Source organism: Desmodus rotundus, chromosome 2 (assembly GCF_022682495.2).
Source record: "Desmodus rotundus isolate HL8 chromosome 2, HLdesRot8A.1, whole genome shotgun sequence".
Taxonomy (NCBI): domain Eukaryota; kingdom Metazoa; phylum Chordata; class Mammalia; order Chiroptera; family Phyllostomidae; genus Desmodus; species Desmodus rotundus.
The window spans coordinates 164,576,683-164,595,217 of NC_071388.1; the positions used below are offsets into that span (position 1 = coordinate 164,576,683).

The following is an 18,535-nucleotide window of genomic DNA, read 5'->3' on the forward strand; positions in this document are numbered from 1 at the left end:
GCTATGTTGAAAAAGGTAAATACTAACATGCCACATCTTTCATCAAAACAGGATTTGAAGCTTCACTAGGTGGACCAATTCCTGCTTTGTTTTCTGCACTGACTCGGAATTCATAGGTGTTTCCTTCTTGAAGTCCTGTCACTTTGCATCTGAGATCAGAAACTGGCGTCTTTGTTGCTCTCACACATCGCAAGCCTTTCTTCTCTCTCCTTTCTACATGGTAGCCTGTGATCTCACTACCGCCATCATCAGTTGGCCTTTTCCAACTGACAGTGGCAGTGTTTTTAGTGACATTTGATACTTCTGGTTTTTCAGGAGGGCCAGGGGGACCTGAAAAAGGAAGCAAATTTGTGAGAAATCCTGTTTTCAAGACTTTGCTATAAATACTTACACATCCATTCCCTCACATGCCGTACATACCAAATCTGTCCACCATTTTGACGGGTTCAGACTGCACAGGTTCTCCTTTGCCATATTGATTTACAGCGGAGACCCGGAAGAGGTACTCGTTTCCTTGGATAAGTTTGGTTGCCACGTGCCTGCAAGACTGAATATCTTCAGCCACCACTGTCCATAAGAGTCGGCTGGTTTCCCTCTTTTCAAGAACATAGGACTTAATTGGTGAGCCACCATCTTCTAAGGGAGGTGTCCATGTGAGGGTTGCTTTTTCAGCAGAAACATTACTGATTTCAATGGGGCCTGGGGGACCAGGCACATCGAGAACTGTGACCTTCACGTGTTCCTCCTTCGTGCCAAAAGGATTGGTAGCAGTGATCGTGTATTCACCAGCGTCTTTTCTAGTGGCATACTTGATAGCAAGCATGGAAGAGGTTGGGGTGGAAGATATCTGAATGATATCTGATGGTCGGATGTCTTTTCCTGCCCTGGACCAGCTTGACTTTGGAAGGGGTTTGCCAAGAATACTGATGGCACTCAAAACAATGGTATCTCCTGCTTTAACTGTCAGCCCATCTTTTATTGTGGGATCAAGGACAATGATGGGCGCCTCTGCAAAGAAAAATAAAAACAACCTTTTATTCAGAAAAGGAAGGAGGCATAATTTGATGTTTTTATGTGCACAAAAAGTAAAACAAACCTACCATATTCATCCTTGCAAATAATGGTTCCCGTACTTTCTGATGGAGCACTGATAGCACCTGCTGTATTCTTTGCTCTAATTCTGAATTCATATTTTCCACCCTCCACAAGGTCGGTTACAGTAAAGGCACAATCTGGGACATTAACATGGTTGGCTTTCATCCAAGATTTGGAGGGTAGATCCCGCTTCTCCACTATGTATCCAGTCAACTTATGTCCACCATTGTATTTGGGTTCAGTCCAAATGAGAGTCACCGAATTCCTTGTTACATTGATAACCTCAGGCTTCCCAGGAGGATCTAAAACATGGGGGGGAAACCAGTCAGACAAATATCAATTTTTTTTTCATGCAGAAAATGCACCTGGGTTTTCCTTTGTATAATGACTTACCGATTGGATCCAGTGCCACGACTGGCTCTGACGGTAGGCTTGGCTTGCCTACGCCTGCTAAATTGATTGCCATTACCCGGAATTCATATTCAAGGCCTTCTGTTAATCCTGTCACTCTGAACTCTTTCATCCTGATGGGAATTTTGTTAGCTCTCTTCCATAAGAGGCTGTTTCTTTCCTTGAACTCGATGTGATACCCTACAAGAGACCCAGTGATGTGTCAATTCAAATAGAAAGGACAAAATCAAGGGGGAGGGTAGAGGTGGGGGAGGGAGGTGGGATTAGCTGGGGTGGGGCAGAGGGATGGGAAGAAAATGCAGACAACTGTAACTGAATAACAATAAAAATTAAAAAATTAAAAAAATTAAAAAAGGAAAAAAATAAATAAAAAGACAGATTTTAACAACAACAACAACAACAAAAGAAAGTACAAATGAAGCTCGATTTTAAAACATATATCTTTTTTCTCAAATAATTTATATATGGATATGTGGAATAAATCATTATTCTTGCTGATATCTACACTTTTATTACCTAGGTATGGTGCCATCTTTTTCCTCTTGGAATATGCATATTTATTGTACCTTTTGTTGAAAAATTTTAACTTACAAAAATAGATACTATCACTAAGAAAGCCTCTCATTACAGACTATTATATTCAGAGATTTTCAATGAAATTAAGCATTCGCTTAATTAATTAGCTTAATTAATGCTTAATGTACTGAATGCTGAGGTACTGGAAGAAAAATACATTATTGCATGTGCAGATAGTGCTATATAAATAAGGAGCACACATTCAACTTGTGTTCAGGGAGGAAGATTTGGAAGAAACATTAATGTAAAAGCTGTAGGATAAGAGCAAAGTAAATACCTGTAATTGGAGATCCACCAGTTTTCCTGGGGTCTGTCCAGGTTAGAGATACTGAATCATGTCTGACATCCACAATATTGGGAGGTGGGGGAGCATCGGGCACATCTGGCAAAATATATGAAAATGCAAGGTTTATAACAAGAAACTTCTTCAAAACCATGTTTTGCTTTCTATTTTCTGACATTGAGACACTTACCAAATGGATGTTTAGCAATGATTGGCTCCGATTTCAGGCCCTCTCCTACCCCGTATTTGTTCTCAGCACTGACCCTGAAGGTGTACTCCAGACCCTCATGAAGTCTGGTCACTCTAAAGGTGGTTTTCTGGACAGCCGAGGCACATGTCACCCACTTGTTGTTTACAGAATCTCTCTTTTCTAGGATGTAATTGGTGATTTCAGAACCCCCGTCGTCCTTTGGAGGACCCCACTTCAAGGTGATGGCTTCTGCTGTGACTTCATCAAATTTGATTGGTCCAGTGGGGATGCCAGGCTTGCCAACAACTTTTATAGAGAGAGTTCCTTCCTTTGTGCCAGCGACATTTTTCAGTGTGATCGTGTACTTGCCAGCATCGGATTTTTGGCAATCATATACTACTAGAGTTGTGTTAACTGCAGATGACTCAACACTGACTCTTGTGCCAGTGGCTAGAGGATCTTCCCCTTTCTTCCAGGACACTGCTGGAGCTGGCTTGCCTTTTATGGGGATCTTAAGACGGAAGTTGCTATTTTCTTTAGCCAGATAGCACAAATCAGGTAGATCCTTTAAGTCAAGGTCAGGAGCCACTGTAAAACAGTAGAGATAAATGATTAGTTTTAAGAACAGGCAATTTACTTTGTCATACTGTTACAGTTTTTAAAGGATTTATCTGTAAGTCAGTGAGTAAGGCTCAAGAGTGCACTTTTGCTGACAATAAAGGGGAAATGAAGATGCACGGCCAAAGGCTCACCAATATCATCCTTTGCCACAGCAGTGATTTCGCTTGGGGTTCCTTCTCCATTTTCATTCTCAGCACTCACTCTGAAGGTATATTCCTTCCCTTCAACCAAATCTTTTGCAGCGTACTGTAAGCTTAATGATTTCATAACTCGTTGCCACTTGTTTTCTTCAGTTAAGAAATCGACTACATATCCGGTAATTCGACTTCCACCATCGCTGCGAGGCTTTTTCCAGCCGATGGTACAAGATGACTTAGTTACAGACAACACTTTCAGGTCCACAACTGGTCCAGGTGTTTCTAAAGCAAAGGAGAAGTGATAAATCTAAGCCCCAGAGAACCAAGGTAAGATGTCACTCAAAATGAGAGTATAGTGTCACATTTGCTCACCAGAAGCTTTGACGGCATCGCGCGTTTCACCAGGATCACCAATGCCGTACTCATTTTCAGCAAACACCCTGAAGAAGTAGGATTTTCCCTCCTCCAAGTTAGACACTCTGAAGCTGGTTTTTGAGCACTCAGTAGACACTGTAGACCAGGACTTCCTCTCTGCGTCACGTTTTTCTACCACATAGTTGATGATGGGGCTGCCACCATCAATAATGGGGGGATCCCAAGTAATATAAGCAGAGTCTTTGGATATTTCTTTAACAGTCACATTGACAGGTGGCCCGGGAGTATCTGATAAATGGTAAATAAGAAATGAGTATACAAAAAATGTATAAAACTACGTTTTTAATATATGTGATTTTTTTCAGACTTACCCAGCACTTTCACTACAATGGTATATTCCTTTTTGCCGCAGCTGTTCTCCAGAGTTAAGATATATTTTCCTGCATCATATTTGTTCACATTTTCACAGCGCAAGAAAGTGTCAAAGTCAGTTGACTTTATGTCCAGTCCAACCCTTTCTCTTAGATTGACGTTTGGTTTAGACCAAGTTATCTTCGGAGGTGGGCGTCCTCTGACTGGCACGTAGAGTCTCATTGTAACGCCAGCACGCAGAATGAGTGTCTTCCTCAACTCAGCATCAAGTTCTCCCTCCGGCGGAACTGTTTTAGCGTGAAGAAAGTTAAAGCAATAATTTAATGGTCAAAGGTACTTCCAGAGATTGGACTTACTTAATCACTCCTAAAATATACTTCTTTCTAGGGCTGGTTTCTTGTTCTCTAAAAAGTCCTTAATATAATCCTCAAAACTTTTGTCAACTATTTCAGTACTCTGTAGCGGTTGTTGATCCTACTATTTTCCAACATCCTGCTGGCTAAACCAAGTTCTCCCTGGAGGATCTGTACCTTCTCTTCTCATATAGCTTGCATGCTCTCAAACTCTTATGTTCTTTTCTATATGCAGTGAAGGCACTGTGTTACATACTCTGACTCTCTTTCTTTATTCCACTGTAGGAATAAAAGTACATAGGGGATGAGGCATAACTGGTTCAAAATAAAGGCAGAAATGGTCATGGACAACAAGTGAATAGAAAGAAATTAAGATGGAGAGCCTACTAATCCATATATTTGGAAAGGGGTGGATTAGAAGAGAAAATAAAAAACTGTAAGAACAATAAATAGCTCACTACTTAAAAAATCTCTTATTCTCAGGATAAAATTCCTATATTCCATATTCTTTTGAAGACATGAAATTCTCATTTAAGTGTGAAAAGCTTCTCAAAACCACTAATCACCTTGCGTTCCATTTGGCCTATTATACATCAGCATCAGTGACCAACCCAGCTCTCCCAAAATGCGTTCTTAGAGTTACCATCCCCAAAGCCTGTAAATATACACATGTACGGAAGGGAGTTCTACATGCCCTCAATGTATTTCTCCTGGTAACACTTACTTAGGATGTCCTTGGGACAGTGGTTGTCTGGCACGTCACTGGGGTCACTGTATCCGACCTTATTAACGGCATACACGCGGAACTGATACTCTGTGTTTTCCATCAGGCCGGTCACCTCAAAGCGGGTTTTCTGTAGCTTATCTGGTAAATTGCACCTCACCCAGTTGTCGGAGTCAGCTCGTTTTACTTCAACAAGGTAACCGATGATAGGGCTACCACCGTCATAGGCTGGCTTGCCCCAAGACAGACTCACAGAGCTACGGGTGGTATCATATACTTTAGGAAAAGCTGGTGGGCCGGGAGGATCTGAGGATAAATAGTAACAACATTTTTTCATTAAAACCTCACTTCTGGTTGTTCCAAGTTGATTTTAACACAGGATAAGAGACTTTTGCATGAGAACTTACACTGGGGGTCCCGAGCATAAACAGCTTTGGATGCTTCGCTGGGTTTGCCTGGGCCAGCCTTATTTATAGCTATAACTCGGAACTCGTATTCGGTGCCTTCTTGGAGGCCTGTTGCTTTTATAGTTCTTTCTATAACAGGTTTTCTGTTGACTTTAGTCCAGTTAATTGCCTGGGTTTCCCGCTTTTCAACCAAATAGCCAGTGATGGGTGAGCCGCCGTCATCCGCGGGTGGTTTCCAGCTCACTGTCATGTGGTCTCTGGTTACGTTGCTAATGACAGGTGCATCACAGCGTCCAGGTGGGTCTGTAGAGATGATTGAAAAGTCAGTATCTCCCCATCTCAAAGGTGACATTTAAAAAGTAAAAGGAAAAGCCACAGGAAAATGTTCCTACCGTATGGGTTTTTAGCAATTGCTGGTTCGGTTAAGATTGGATCGCCCACCCCGTATTTATTTTCAGCACAAATCCGGAACTGGTACTCATGGCCTTCTATCAGTTTCTCCACGCTGCAGCTGGTGATGGGCACAGTAGCGGAGACCTGTGCCCAGTTGGGTCTGCTTGTTTCACGTTTGTCAACAATATAGTTGGTGATTTCTGAGCCTCCGTCTTCCAGAGGAGGCTCCCAAGAAAGCATTGCACGGTCTGCGTACATCTTGTTGATTTTAACAGATGCTGGAGGACCTGGTTTATCTGAAAGAACAACAGAGAAAAGCGAGGTCTTTCACTAACATGTGGGAAATGGGGAGTGAGTAGAATGGAGGTCTGGAGACCTGGGCTGCCATCTGATATTGTCATTAACTTCCTGAATGACCTTGGAAATCACTGAATTTTTCAAAATCTTAATTTCCTCACTTCTAAAATTGCATAACTAGAATATGTAATCTCTAATGCTCTTGTCAGTTCTAAAATGCTAGTGTTCTCTGATGAGAATAATCCTGTGATTTCAAAATACACATCAGGATATGCATCTTTTCTCATTATTATTTTATAAATTCTATTGCATCACATTAGGCAAAATAAAATATGATATTCTAATTAAGCACTTTAGTACCTAACACTTTGAGCTTAATGGTGGCTGATTTGGAACCACTTGAATTTTCCGCAGTAATGGTATAGTCTCCTGAGTCCTTTCGGTTCACACTGAACAGCTCCAGGGTGCAGAGATTCCGACTCTTAGCCATTTTTATGCCTTCTGCTGGTTTTAGCAGTGTGCCATCCTTCTTCCAAGAGATTGTTGGTGTTGGTTTCCCAAAAACGGTAGCATCCAGGCAAACATTAGTTCCAGCTTTGACAGTCAGCAGAGATTTCATAGCCAAACTCAGGTCTATCCTGGGAGGAACTGGAAAGAAATAAAAGGATTTAATACACACAAAGCTATATTACATAACTCCTTAATAAAAGTGGGAAATTGCTATGCTCTGTGTAATTCAAGACAGAATTTTTAGAAGTAACATACTCATTCTGAAAGAAATACAGGTTTCATGTAGAAATGTGATAATGCTGAAAGTATAAAGAAAAATAGTGAAGATCACCCTTAATTCCAACATCCTTAAATTTTACCCTCATCATTATTTGGCGCATTTCTTCATCATCATTCTGTGTGAGTGTAGGGTTGAAATCATCCAGGCCTCACAGTTTTCTATCCTGCTCTTTTAGTTTAACTTGTCATTGAGATTCTCCATAATCGTAATTTTCCATGTCTGTATACCAAATACCTTTCATTTTACCTATTCTTTTGTCCACAGATATAGATTTACTTTTTTGGCAGGAGAAATACACATTATGAGTACTGTCCACCTTTGCCTATGATACTCCACAGACTCTTACCATTTTCTTCGAGGATAGTCACTGGGTCAGAAGGTTCAGAAGGTTGGCTGATGTTTATTGCTGTCTTGGCGATGGCTCTAAATTGATACTGGGCATTCTCTTCTAAGCCAGTAGCTGTGTACTCTTCCTGGGGAATCTGGTGAGGTGTAGTATTGCACCGTACCCACTTATCACCAGGAAGTTTGCAAGCCTCCACAAAATAGCCAATAATTTTGCTGCCTCCATCATGCTTTGGACGAGCCCATATGAGGGATACAGTACTCTTGGAAACATCGATAACTTCAGGCTTTCCAGGAGGATCTAAAACCAAAAGAGATATTCTCAGCATTTATCTTAATAGCAAAAGTTTTAAATTTCCTCATTTCACATTATCACCCAGAACACATTCTAGAATGGAAGTAGTCTTCAGAGATTCCAAGATTTAAGTGTGTCCCCCTAATGCAAAACAAAACAACCCAAAACCAAACTCACCAACTGGCATTCTTGCAGTTACATATTCTGTTGGTTTGCTGGGTGGGCTGGATCCAGCTTTGTTTAGGGCATAGATTCTGAATGAATACTCAAGACCCTCCACAAGGCCAGCACAGGGATATTCAGTTGACCGGACAGGAGTATCATTAGCTTTCACCCAGAGCAGACCATTTCTTTCTTTGCGTTCAATCAGGTAACCAGTAATGGGGCTCCCTCCATCACTGTCTGGTCTGTCCCATGCCACGAACATGCAGTCTTTGTTGACTTTAGTGACTCGTGCATTCTTCGGTTCACTGGGAACATCTGGAGATGAAGACAAGGGAAATGGCAGTTTCTCCCTTAAGTAACAGACTAGAAAGAAAACACAGTATTTTTCTTCCCGAAAGAAACATACCAAATGGGTACTTGGCCAGCATCTTTGGAGATGTGAGAGGCTCTGAAATGCCGAATCGATTTTCAGCACGGACCCGGAAGATATACTCCTGGCCTGGGATCAGTTTTCCAACTCTGCAGGAAGTTTTGGTCACTGAAGCTAGAGCTGTCACCCAGTCACCTCGGCTTACATCACACTTCTCCACTATGTAATTGGTGATGCTACTGCCGCCGTCCTCCAGAGGGATGTGCCAGGACAAGGAGCAGGCATCGGCGTCTATGTCGGAGATGTCGAATGGAGGCTGGGGGGGCCCAGGGGCATCTGCACGAACCAAGACAAAAGAAATGTCAGCACAGGGATTTGATAGAAAAAATGTTCCTGATCTTAATAGATGTCTAACCCTTCACTTACCCATGACGGTAACTTTGATTTTCTGAGTGTCTGTCCCAGAACTGTTCTCTGCAGTGAGGCTGTAGTAACCACTGTCTTTCCTAGTAACATCTTTGATGATCAGAACCGAAGAGTTGTCTGCTTTATGCACTGCCAGGTGGCTGGATGTGACAACATCATCTTCTCCTTTTTTCCATTTACAGATGGGATGAGGCTTTCCATACACATGGGCTTCAACTCGGAGTTTCTTTCCGGCCTTAATAGTAATTTGCTCTGGCATAAGGATCTTGGGTGGCACTAAAGGGAAAATAAAATATTTTAACTTTGTGGGGAGGTTAATTTCCTCCAGGAACTATACTGAGTATTTTTCAAATTGTGGACTTCAACTCATTAGTGGGTATAGTTTTATGTTGGCCTTATAACTACTTTTTTAAAAAAAGAATGGGATTGAATCAAATGGAGAATATGAGTCTGGCATACAGAACAAAGACAGGTGTTGCTTCCAAAATTTTTTTTATATATGTGTTTGCACCGTGATATATATATGTGTATACTGTGTCACAAGTTAAAGTGGGCTTAAATAGTTCAAAACCACTGTTCTCGACTTATTGAAGTGTTTCTAGAACTATATTCCTCAGGGAGAAATGCTTACATGTGTGAAGAAAATTCTCATAAACTTTGGCACATGACAAAAATGACACAATGGTGACTTACACAGCTGTTCTTTGGCTTCATACACTCCTTCTGCTTCTCTGGGCAAACTGACTCCTACAGCGTTCCTGGCCACTACTCTAAATTTGTATTTCTTCCCTTCCTTTAGGCCGGTGACAACAAGGCTGAGATCTTTAACTACTGAGTACTCTGTCCAGCGATCTGCAGGCTGCTCTTCCTCCCTGTAACTTATGATGTAGCCGTCGATTTTAGCGCCGCCGTCGCGCAGCGGAGGCAACCAGGCTAATGTAGCACTGTTCTTTGTCATTTCAGTAACCTCCAGTTTCTTTGGGGGATCCGGCTCACCTAGAAGAAAAACATGATTTAGAAAACTGTCTGGGTAACCTAATCAAGTCCACTTGTTAATATACGTAAGTGTTTATTTAGTGCGCCACTTGCTTCAAAGTCTATGGAAACTGTTGTTGGGTATGTTGAAAGCAAATAGTATGCCAGATGAATTAAGGAGAGAGTTAGATATTTATTTGTACTGTTTGGGTTTCTACAAATTAAAGCTCTTTTAGTGGTGCAGCAAAATGTTTTGTTATCTTGACCTTGCTAACGTAGGGGACCAGAGTTAAAAGGAGGAGGAAAGGCTATTACTTACTTAGAGGATCTGACGCAAGCACTGGTTTGGGGACGTCTGTTGGGACACCAGGGCCATACTCATTGACAGCAGTTACTCTGAAGAAATACTCATTCCCAGGGACAAGATTGGAGACTTGAAAGCTTGTTTTCTTAACTTCTGGGGTAACGGTTGACCACGTCTTTCTCTCTGCCTCACGTTTCTCCACAATATAATGTGTCACTTGGCTCCCACCATCATTCTCAGGAGGGGCCCAGGAAACGTGGCATGATGTTTTAGTGACGTCTGAAACTTTTAATTCAGACACAGGTCCGGGAGTATCTGTAAAGAACCACAAAATCAGACATACGTGTCTCCTCAGCCTCCTTATTAACTAATGTGTTTTTGAAGGGGAGGAAGAAGCTTGTTAGTAACGCACCTAATACCCTGACATTGACGAACACAGCCTTTTCTCCGGCCGGGTTCACAAGTGTCAAGGAATATTTTCCGGAGTCATCACGCGTAGAATTGGGGATGACAAGGAAGGCCATGGTATCAACCAGATCGACTTGGCCTTTTCTGACCACGTTGTCAATTCCCATTTTTCGCCAAGTGACTTTAGGGGCTGGTCGCCCTCTCACTATGGCAAAGAGTCGGATCGGGCATCCTGCTCTCACTATGACCAGTTTTCTCATGCTGGCATCCAAATCAATCTCCGGAGGTTCTGCAGATGACAAGAAAGCCATTAGTTGACTCTACAAAATGTGGGAGAAGTCATAAGAGAAATGAAGTATGAATGAATGAAGTGATAAAATAGGGCCTCACCTAAGATTTCTTTAGGTTTAATGGCATCCTTTAGTTCTGCAGGGCGCCCAATGCCAACTTGGTTTTGGGCACACACCCTGAACTCATATTCCTGGTTTTCATCCAAACTGGTAGCAGTGAACTCCATGCGGACAAGCTGTGCTGCAGCATTGCACCTTTTCCAGCCTTCATCAGGTGATGTGTCTGGTTTTTTGGGTCTCATTTCCACAACATATCCAATTATCGGCGCGCCACCATCGTACACCGGTTTTCCCCATGCAAGAGTTATGGAACTTCTGGTTGTATCGACCACTTTGAGATTGGTTGGTGGACCAGGTGGTTCTGAAAATAAATTAGGTAAGAATAAATTTATTCATGGTCAGCTGCTACAAGTGATACTTTAATGAGTAATTTTATATAGTCTATTCTCAATCAAAGATAGGCTTTTCGATATCTCAGTTACTGAATACTCCTGTGTTCTTTCATAAAATCAGGATCTACCATTGTTTGTGCATTTCAGGAGACTTAGTAGAAGATCTACTTCTAAAAGTACTGGATAAAAGGAAGCTTTGATGTTACAGATTTAATTTATTTGTCTAATAACTCTGTACTTGGGATTAAGAGTTGGATAGTATCAGGAAAAGCAAGAATATCATACCTATGGGGTCCTTTGCCACCACTGGTCTTGATGGCAAAGATGGTTCTCCAATTCCAATTTCATTTTCTGCTTTGACACGGAACTGATATTCATGTCCCGGGAAGAGATTCTGTACTTTCAAACGTCTCTCAGGGATTGCACTCTTGTTAACAGGGACCCATCGTATTGAATGTTTTTCCTTTTTCTCCAAAAAGTATCCTGTGATGGACTTCCCACCATCATATTCAGGTGGACTCCAAACCACAGTCATTTCTTCTTTGCTTACTTTAGTGACTTCTGGGGGGTCAGGGCGACCAGGTCTATCAAATTTGGTTTTTGCAATGACTGGTTTACTTTCTGTGGGAGGCCCTGTGCCTATTTTATTTTCTGCACGGACTCTGAAGATATACTCATTTCCTTCTATGAGACGTGTTACTGTAGCACCAGGTGTTAAGACATTAGCAGAATAGGTAGACCAAACCATTCGCTTGCTTTCACATTTTTCTAGGATATAATTTTGGATTTCACAGCCACCATCATCCTCTGGTGGATCCCAGCGAATTGTACACCTATCACTGGACACATCGGAGATTTTCAGGTTTCTTACAGGGCCAGGCTTATCTAAAACATTGACGGTGGCGTAGGCCACAAAACTGCCTGCTGTGTTAGTTGCTGTAATTACATATTTACCACCATCACTTCGCTTTGCTTTAGTAAGAGTAAATTTAGAAGAATCAGCACTGGTATCAATCTTGACCCTTGGTGACCTTGTTAAGTCTGTAGCATCTTTGTCCTTGGTCCATGAAACTTCTGGAAATGGTTTGCCTCTGACGCCCGCTTCAAGTCTAATGGTCTCCCCTGCTCTGACAGTCAGCACACCACTTAATTTCAGATCCAGTACTGGTTTCTGTAGATCTTCCTTCACAACAACTTCCTCTGTCTTCACCCAGTCACTTTCCCCACCTTCGTTCTTTGTTTGTACTCGGAACTCATAAATCTGGTTTTCAACACATTTGTCAACCATGTAGTGGGTTTCTTTAATGCTTCCTTTGTGTACTCTTTCCCAGTCAGCAGAACCCTTCAGCCTCCTTTCCACGTGATATGACAGATTTGGGCTGCCACCATCATAGTCAGGCCGCCGCCACTTTAGGTAGACGAATGTCTTTCCTTTATCTGCAATATGAAGGTTTTCAGGCTCACCTGGTCTATCGATAGGGTTAATAGCCAGAATTGGAGTTTTTGTTTCAATGGTTGGTCCAACACCTACTTTATTCTCTGCACAAACTCGGAAATAGTATTCATTGTTGGCTAAAAGGTTGGCCTTGATTAACCGCTTAGTGACATCCGAAGCAACAATTGACCAGCCTTTCTGGTTTGGTTTGCGAGATTCCACTATGAAATTTGTTATCTCTGAGCCACCATTGTCTAGTGGGTTTTCCCAAGAAATGGTACAGTTCTCTTTGTTTACATTGGTAACCTTTAAATTCTGGCAAGGCCCAGGTCTGTCAAGGACATTAACGATGGCAGAACCTTGGGCATGCCCACTGCTGTTCTTAGCGGAGATGATATACTTGCCGTGATCAGCTCTCACAGCTTCTTTAATTTGTAACTCGACACGAGGTAGATCATGCATTATGTCAACCCGCTTTTCTCGGACCAGTATTTTGCCTTCCTTGGACCAAGTTATGTCTGGTTCAGGCCTGCCTTTGACTCGAGCAATAATATGGATAGTTTGGCCCACTCTAACGGTAATAACATCACGACAGGTCACATCAAGCTCTACTTCTGGAGGATGAAGGATGTCTTTTGCAATCACAGATTCTGCTAGTTCTCTTGGCTCTCCTTCTCCCACAATATTAGCTGCCTTTATTCGGAATCTGTACTCATTTCCTTCAACTAGTCCAGGTACCCTAAAGGCACACTGCCTAATGAGTTCATCCTTATTAATCCTGTTCCACTGGGTTGTCCCAGCTTTCTGACATTCTACTACATAGCCTAGAATGGGGCTACCACCATCACTGAGAGGCTTTGTCCACACCAAGTCAGCTGTTTCTTTGCTCTTGTCTTTCAGTTTAGGATTAATAGGTGGTCCAGGTGGTTTGATGGGCCGGCAAGCTTTAATTGGGTCAGAACTTGGGGAGGGATTGCTTAGTCCTGCAAGATTTTCAGCAAACACTCTGAACTCATATGTATTTCCCTCATAGAGTCCTGTCACTCTAAACTTCAGGTCCGCTATAGGTGTTTTGTTGACCCTCACCCATTTGCCAGTCATTTCTCGACGTTCCACGTAGTAACCAGTTATTGGACTGCCACCGTCTGATTTGGGCAGAGTCCAGGACACTGTGGCAGCATTTTCAGTAATGTCAGTAACCACTGGCTTACCAGGAGGCGATGGAGGATTAAATTTATGTTTAGCAACAGTAGGTACTGAGTCAAGCGGGGGACCAACACCCATCTTATTCTCTGCGCTCACTCGGAAAACATATTCGCAGCCTTTTTGCAGATGTGGGACTTTCAGCTTTGTCTTACTGCTTCCTGAAGAGACAACACCCCACGTATCTTTTCTTGTATCTTTTTTCTCAACGATATAATTTATCACAGGGCTTCCCCCATCATCCTTAGGTGGCTGCCATGAGATAGTCATATGTTCAGGGGTAACATCCAGAATATTAATAGGACCTGTTGGGGGACCAGGAACATCAAGGACAGTGAGATGGACAGCTACTGTTTTGCTGCCAGCTGCATTGGAAACTGTGATTTGATATTCCCCAGTGTCTCTCCTTAAGCAGTTCTTAATGGTAAGTACTGATGAGAAGTTGTCAGTTTCCACTGTGTAATGTTCATCAGTTTTAATCTCACTCCCATCGGTTGTCCACTTTGCAGTAGGAACGGGTACACCTCTTATAATGGCTGGGAATCTGACTGTAGTTCCAGCTTTTACCACAAGGCCTTCTATTAATTTCACATCCAGCTCTACAGACGGAGGCACTAAAAAGCAAACACAGGAAATGAGTTTTTTTCCACAATATGAATAATTTTTAAAAGAAACAAAATAAAAATACCAATCCAAAAATTACCTAGTTTTTCTTGACATTCTATTGGAATAGTTGTGTCAGGGAGACCAAGACCCACGATATTTTCAGCTTTTACACGGAATCTATAGGTCTTTCCTTGTTGTAGGCCGGTAACAACACACTCTCGGTTTGTCACAGTCTTGAACTTAATCCAGTCTTGGGTTCCTTCTTCCTGATATTCCACCAAATATCCAGTGATAGGAGAACCACCATCACGATCTGGCTTATTCCATACAAGGGAGACTTCAGTCTTGTCAACATCCACATGGTGTAGGTCCTTGGGTGGCCCTGGGGGATCTTTTCAAAAGAAGAAGTTATGATGAATAAGTAACATTCTCAAAGACAGTTAAACAATACTTTTGTATTTAGAGAAAGCAACTTACGTAGTGGGTCCACTGCCTTGATGGGTTTAGGTGTTTCCACAAAAGGACCACGTCCGTACTGGTTCTCAGCAGCTACTCGGAAGAGATACTGGTTGCCTTCATTGAGATGTTTAGCCCAGTGACTCTTTTTCTTGGATGTAGTTGAGAGAGGTGACCACTGCGCGCTGGCAACATCTCTCCTCTCAACCACATAATTTGTAACAACAGAACCCCCATCATCCAGTGGTTCCTTCCAAGTAAGGTAGCAAGAATCTTTCCTAATTTCACTGACTTCCAGATCTCGAGGTGGCCCAGGCTTATCTGAAAAGTGTTAAATAATGCAGTCATGTGTGATTCAATCCAGATAGGAGCTCAAAATGCATCACAATTTACTTTTAATTTGTTATTATGTCAAAAGCATCATAAGTATTAAAATTCTTACCTAATACAAGTACTTTTACTTCAACAGTTTTTGAACCAGCTGGATTCTCCACTGTTAAGGAATAAATTCCACCATCTTCATGGGCAGCATTACGAATTTCAAGCTTGCTACCAACTGGAGTAATATCAATTCTTGCTTTTGTTGGAGCTTCCCTGTCTCCTTTTTTCCAGGTTACTTTTGGGAATGGCACTCCTTTGATGATGGCACTAAGTCTTAGAGTGTCACCGACCTTTATGTGTTGTTCTCTTGCCATGTTGGCATCAAGAATCAACTCAGGGGGTTCTAGAATAAAGCGAACAGTACTTTCAGGTTTGACTTGTTAGTGTAGTTTACAAACAAGCATATACAACGAGACACCTCTCTTCTCTACAAATGCAGATGAGAACATTTTACTCACCAAGTCTGTCTTTTACTAGCACAGGGTCGGGAACATGAGCTGGATCTGATTCGCCAGCTTCATTGACTGCTAGTACTCTGAACTTATAGGTTTGACCATCCCGAAGACCAGTGACTTTATAGTTAGTTTCAGGACATGACTCAGGAGTGTGATTGGCTCTTCTCCACTCCTCGTCTCCAACTTTCTGGTACTCAACAATGTAACCCAGAATCTTGCCCCCACCATCGTGACGCGGTGGCTGCCAAGTTAGGTCAACTGAATTACATGTTGTGTCTACTGCTTCAGGACTAACAGGTGGACTTGGTTTAGCTACATAATAAAAGGAAAAAAAAAGAGTTAGAATATACTTGAAAACAAAGTTGGATAATACGCAAATTGAATAAATGCTTTAATACTATACCAATTGGATCTTTAGCAAAGACTGGTTTGGATGGTGGGCTTGGATCTCCAATACCAATTTCGTTTTCTGCAGAAACCCGGAATTCGTACTGACACCCTTCTAGAAGATCAGGGACCCTATATTTAGTGTATGGATGGATCGGCTCTTTGGTAACTCTAGCCCATCGTTTAGACATAGTTTCCCTCTTTTCCAGGATGTAGTTTGTTATGGGCTTTCCTCCATCATTTGGCTTATTCCAGGTCACTAATGCAGAGTCTTTGGTAACTTCTGTGACAATTGGCTGTTCAGGTGCATCAGGAACCCCTTTAAACAAATATTAGCAAAATGTGTTAGAAATTTAATTTTTCCTATTAGCAATATCAAACATCGAATCACTAAAATGAAATGTAATACATACTGAAACGATCTCTGGCTTTCATTGAATCAGACACCAGAGGGTCACTTATTCCATACAGATTTTCAGCATGTATCCGGAAAATATAATCTTTCCCTTCAAGCAGTTTAGAAACTTTGCATGTTGTTTTAGCACATGCAGATGTCACAGGCATCCAAAGATCCTTGCCCACCTCCTTCTTCTCGATAATATAATTGGTAATTTCACTGCCTCCATCATCTAAAGGTGGCTTCCAAGAGATAACCATGTACTCTTTGGTCACCTCATCGAAAATAACCGGTCCTACTGGTGGTCCGGGACGGTCTGCAGGAAAAAAAAAAAGTCACAGCACAAAATGTTATTTTCACTTCTGCTTTGGAAAGAACAGATTATCTCTTCTTCCTGCCAAATTATACTTACCAACTACATTAACTTGGCAGAAGCCTTTCCTAGAACCTGTACTATTCTCCACAACCACACCATATTTGCCAGAATCTGAACGTTTGGCCTTGACTTTCTCTAGAGCCAGCGTCGTGGGAGTGGTCTTTATGTGAGTGCGATCATCTTCTAATACATCGGCTTCATCTTTGAACCAAGTAACCTTTGGCTTTGGTTTGCCTGAGTAACGGCCAGTGAGGGCAAAAGCTTCACCAACTCGAATCGTGATCTTATCTCTGAAGTCAAGGTCCAGTGTTGGAGGAGCTACAATTTATAATTATAAAGGCAAGTCAGTTTTACTGATGTTTTATGATAAATCTGTAAGTGTACATTTTCAAAGTATACACTGCATTGGACACGTACCCAGTTCATCCTTGCAGGTGATTGGCTTGGTGCAGAATGAGGGCTTGCCTTGTCCGACAATGTTGACAGCACTGACACGGAACTCGTAGGTATCACCTTCTTTTAAGCCTTTAACGGTGTATTTCCTGCTAAGGAGGTTGTCCTGTGTCACTTTGTGGAACTTCTCAGTTCCAATGAGGCGGCTTTCTAGGATGTAGTTAATAATTTCTGATCCACCATCATACTTAGGAGGGTTCCAAGTCAAAGTAACAGAATTTTTAGTAATTTCTTTGACTTCCAGGTCTTCAGGACGCTCTGGTACAGCTGCAAGTATAGGAATGGAATTACAGTGAAAAATGTCATGTTAAGAATGTAGTAAATAATACTTCCTGATGATTGCATTTAAACATTCAACTATCTGTTTTGATAAGTAGCAGATGAGATTTCATCTTAGAATGTTAGAGCTAAAAAGGACCCAGTAAAAAGGACTTCTGACAAGTGAGGAAACAGGTTCATTGAGGCCAAAAAGTTTAAGACATTTCTCCAGACTTAGTAGTGTTAGAGTTAGCAAAACACTTCATATTTATGGTATTAAGTGGGAACTTAAAAAAAAAGCAGTGGAAGGATTTGAAGCATCAGATATATTCCCATAATCTATTTTCACAACCACATTCAAATACTACCAACAGCAGATATTGAGTATTTATCTAATGGACGCTTGTCAAATGAACAAAATGTTTGGCATTTAACACTCATGTTTTGTCACCATAGTTTTTTTTTCAATTAATTGAGTAAAGAGGTGATTAAGAATGTAATTGTTTTAAATTGTACTTACTTATTGGATCTCTGATGACAAGTTCATTTGTTGTTTCAACAAACGGGCCTATGCCAATACTGTTTTCAGCCGCAATTCGGAAAAAGTAGGCTTTTCCTTGAATGAGACCCTGGACGGTAGCGTTTTGCCGGGTAACTGTATACGTCACTGGGGTCCATGCTCTGCGGTCAGCTTCCCGTTTTTGAATGACATAATTGGTGATTGGAGAGCCTCCATCATCTTCTGGAGAAAACCACGTCAATTTGCAGGAGTCATTGGTTAGGTTGTCAGCCAGGAATGGTGTTCCAACAGGACCTGGCACATCTGGAAATGAGAGGAAAAGATTTCTAGCTGTTTGTTTTCAATGAACTATAGGGCTCAATATTTGTTAACCCCTGTTTTTGAAAACAGGACAAGCCCTGGCCAGTGTGGCTCAGTTGGTTGGGTGGCGTCCTGCAAATGGAAAGGGCATGTGCCTAGGGTGTGGGTGCAGTTGGGGGCGGAATGAGAAGCAGCTGATCAGTGTTTCTCTCCCTCTCTCTCTCTCCCTCCCTTCTTCTCTGAACCCTCTCTCC

The 18,535-nt window shown here is 41.9% G+C and overlaps 1 protein-coding gene across 1 annotated transcript in view; it reads right to left on the reverse strand.

Annotated features, from left to right (window-relative positions):
• Positions 1-18,535, reverse strand: part of TTN (titin) — a 272,029-nt gene that overhangs the window by 50,257 nt on the left and 203,237 nt on the right. Inside the window, exons 254-284 of the mRNA XM_053918810.1 lie at positions 17,982-18,284; positions 17,168-17,470; positions 16,787-17,068; positions 16,391-16,690; positions 15,994-16,296; positions 15,594-15,902; positions 15,197-15,478; positions 14,776-15,075; positions 14,396-14,689; positions 11,340-14,306; positions 10,703-11,023; positions 10,317-10,601; positions 9,920-10,219; positions 9,319-9,621; positions 8,626-8,901; positions 8,236-8,535; positions 7,842-8,144; positions 7,371-7,670; positions 6,595-6,882; positions 5,937-6,233; positions 5,545-5,847; positions 5,138-5,443; positions 4,060-4,347; positions 3,686-3,976; positions 3,308-3,595; positions 2,556-3,143; positions 2,360-2,464; positions 1,489-1,686; positions 1,101-1,397; positions 421-1,008; positions 28-330 (exon numbers count right to left, since the gene is read on the reverse strand). Coding sequence (XP_053774785.1) covers positions 28-330; positions 421-1,008; positions 1,101-1,397; positions 1,489-1,686; positions 2,360-2,464; positions 2,556-3,143; positions 3,308-3,595; positions 3,686-3,976; positions 4,060-4,347; positions 5,138-5,443; positions 5,545-5,847; positions 5,937-6,233; positions 6,595-6,882; positions 7,371-7,670; positions 7,842-8,144; positions 8,236-8,535; positions 8,626-8,901; positions 9,319-9,621; positions 9,920-10,219; positions 10,317-10,601; positions 10,703-11,023; positions 11,340-14,306; positions 14,396-14,689; positions 14,776-15,075; positions 15,197-15,478; positions 15,594-15,902; positions 15,994-16,296; positions 16,391-16,690; positions 16,787-17,068; positions 17,168-17,470; positions 17,982-18,284 — 12,171 coding nt within the window. The remainder of the gene's footprint in view (positions 1-27; positions 331-420; positions 1,009-1,100; positions 1,398-1,488; positions 1,687-2,359; positions 2,465-2,555; positions 3,144-3,307; positions 3,596-3,685; positions 3,977-4,059; positions 4,348-5,137; positions 5,444-5,544; positions 5,848-5,936; positions 6,234-6,594; positions 6,883-7,370; positions 7,671-7,841; positions 8,145-8,235; positions 8,536-8,625; positions 8,902-9,318; positions 9,622-9,919; positions 10,220-10,316; positions 10,602-10,702; positions 11,024-11,339; positions 14,307-14,395; positions 14,690-14,775; positions 15,076-15,196; positions 15,479-15,593; positions 15,903-15,993; positions 16,297-16,390; positions 16,691-16,786; positions 17,069-17,167; positions 17,471-17,981; positions 18,285-18,535) is intronic.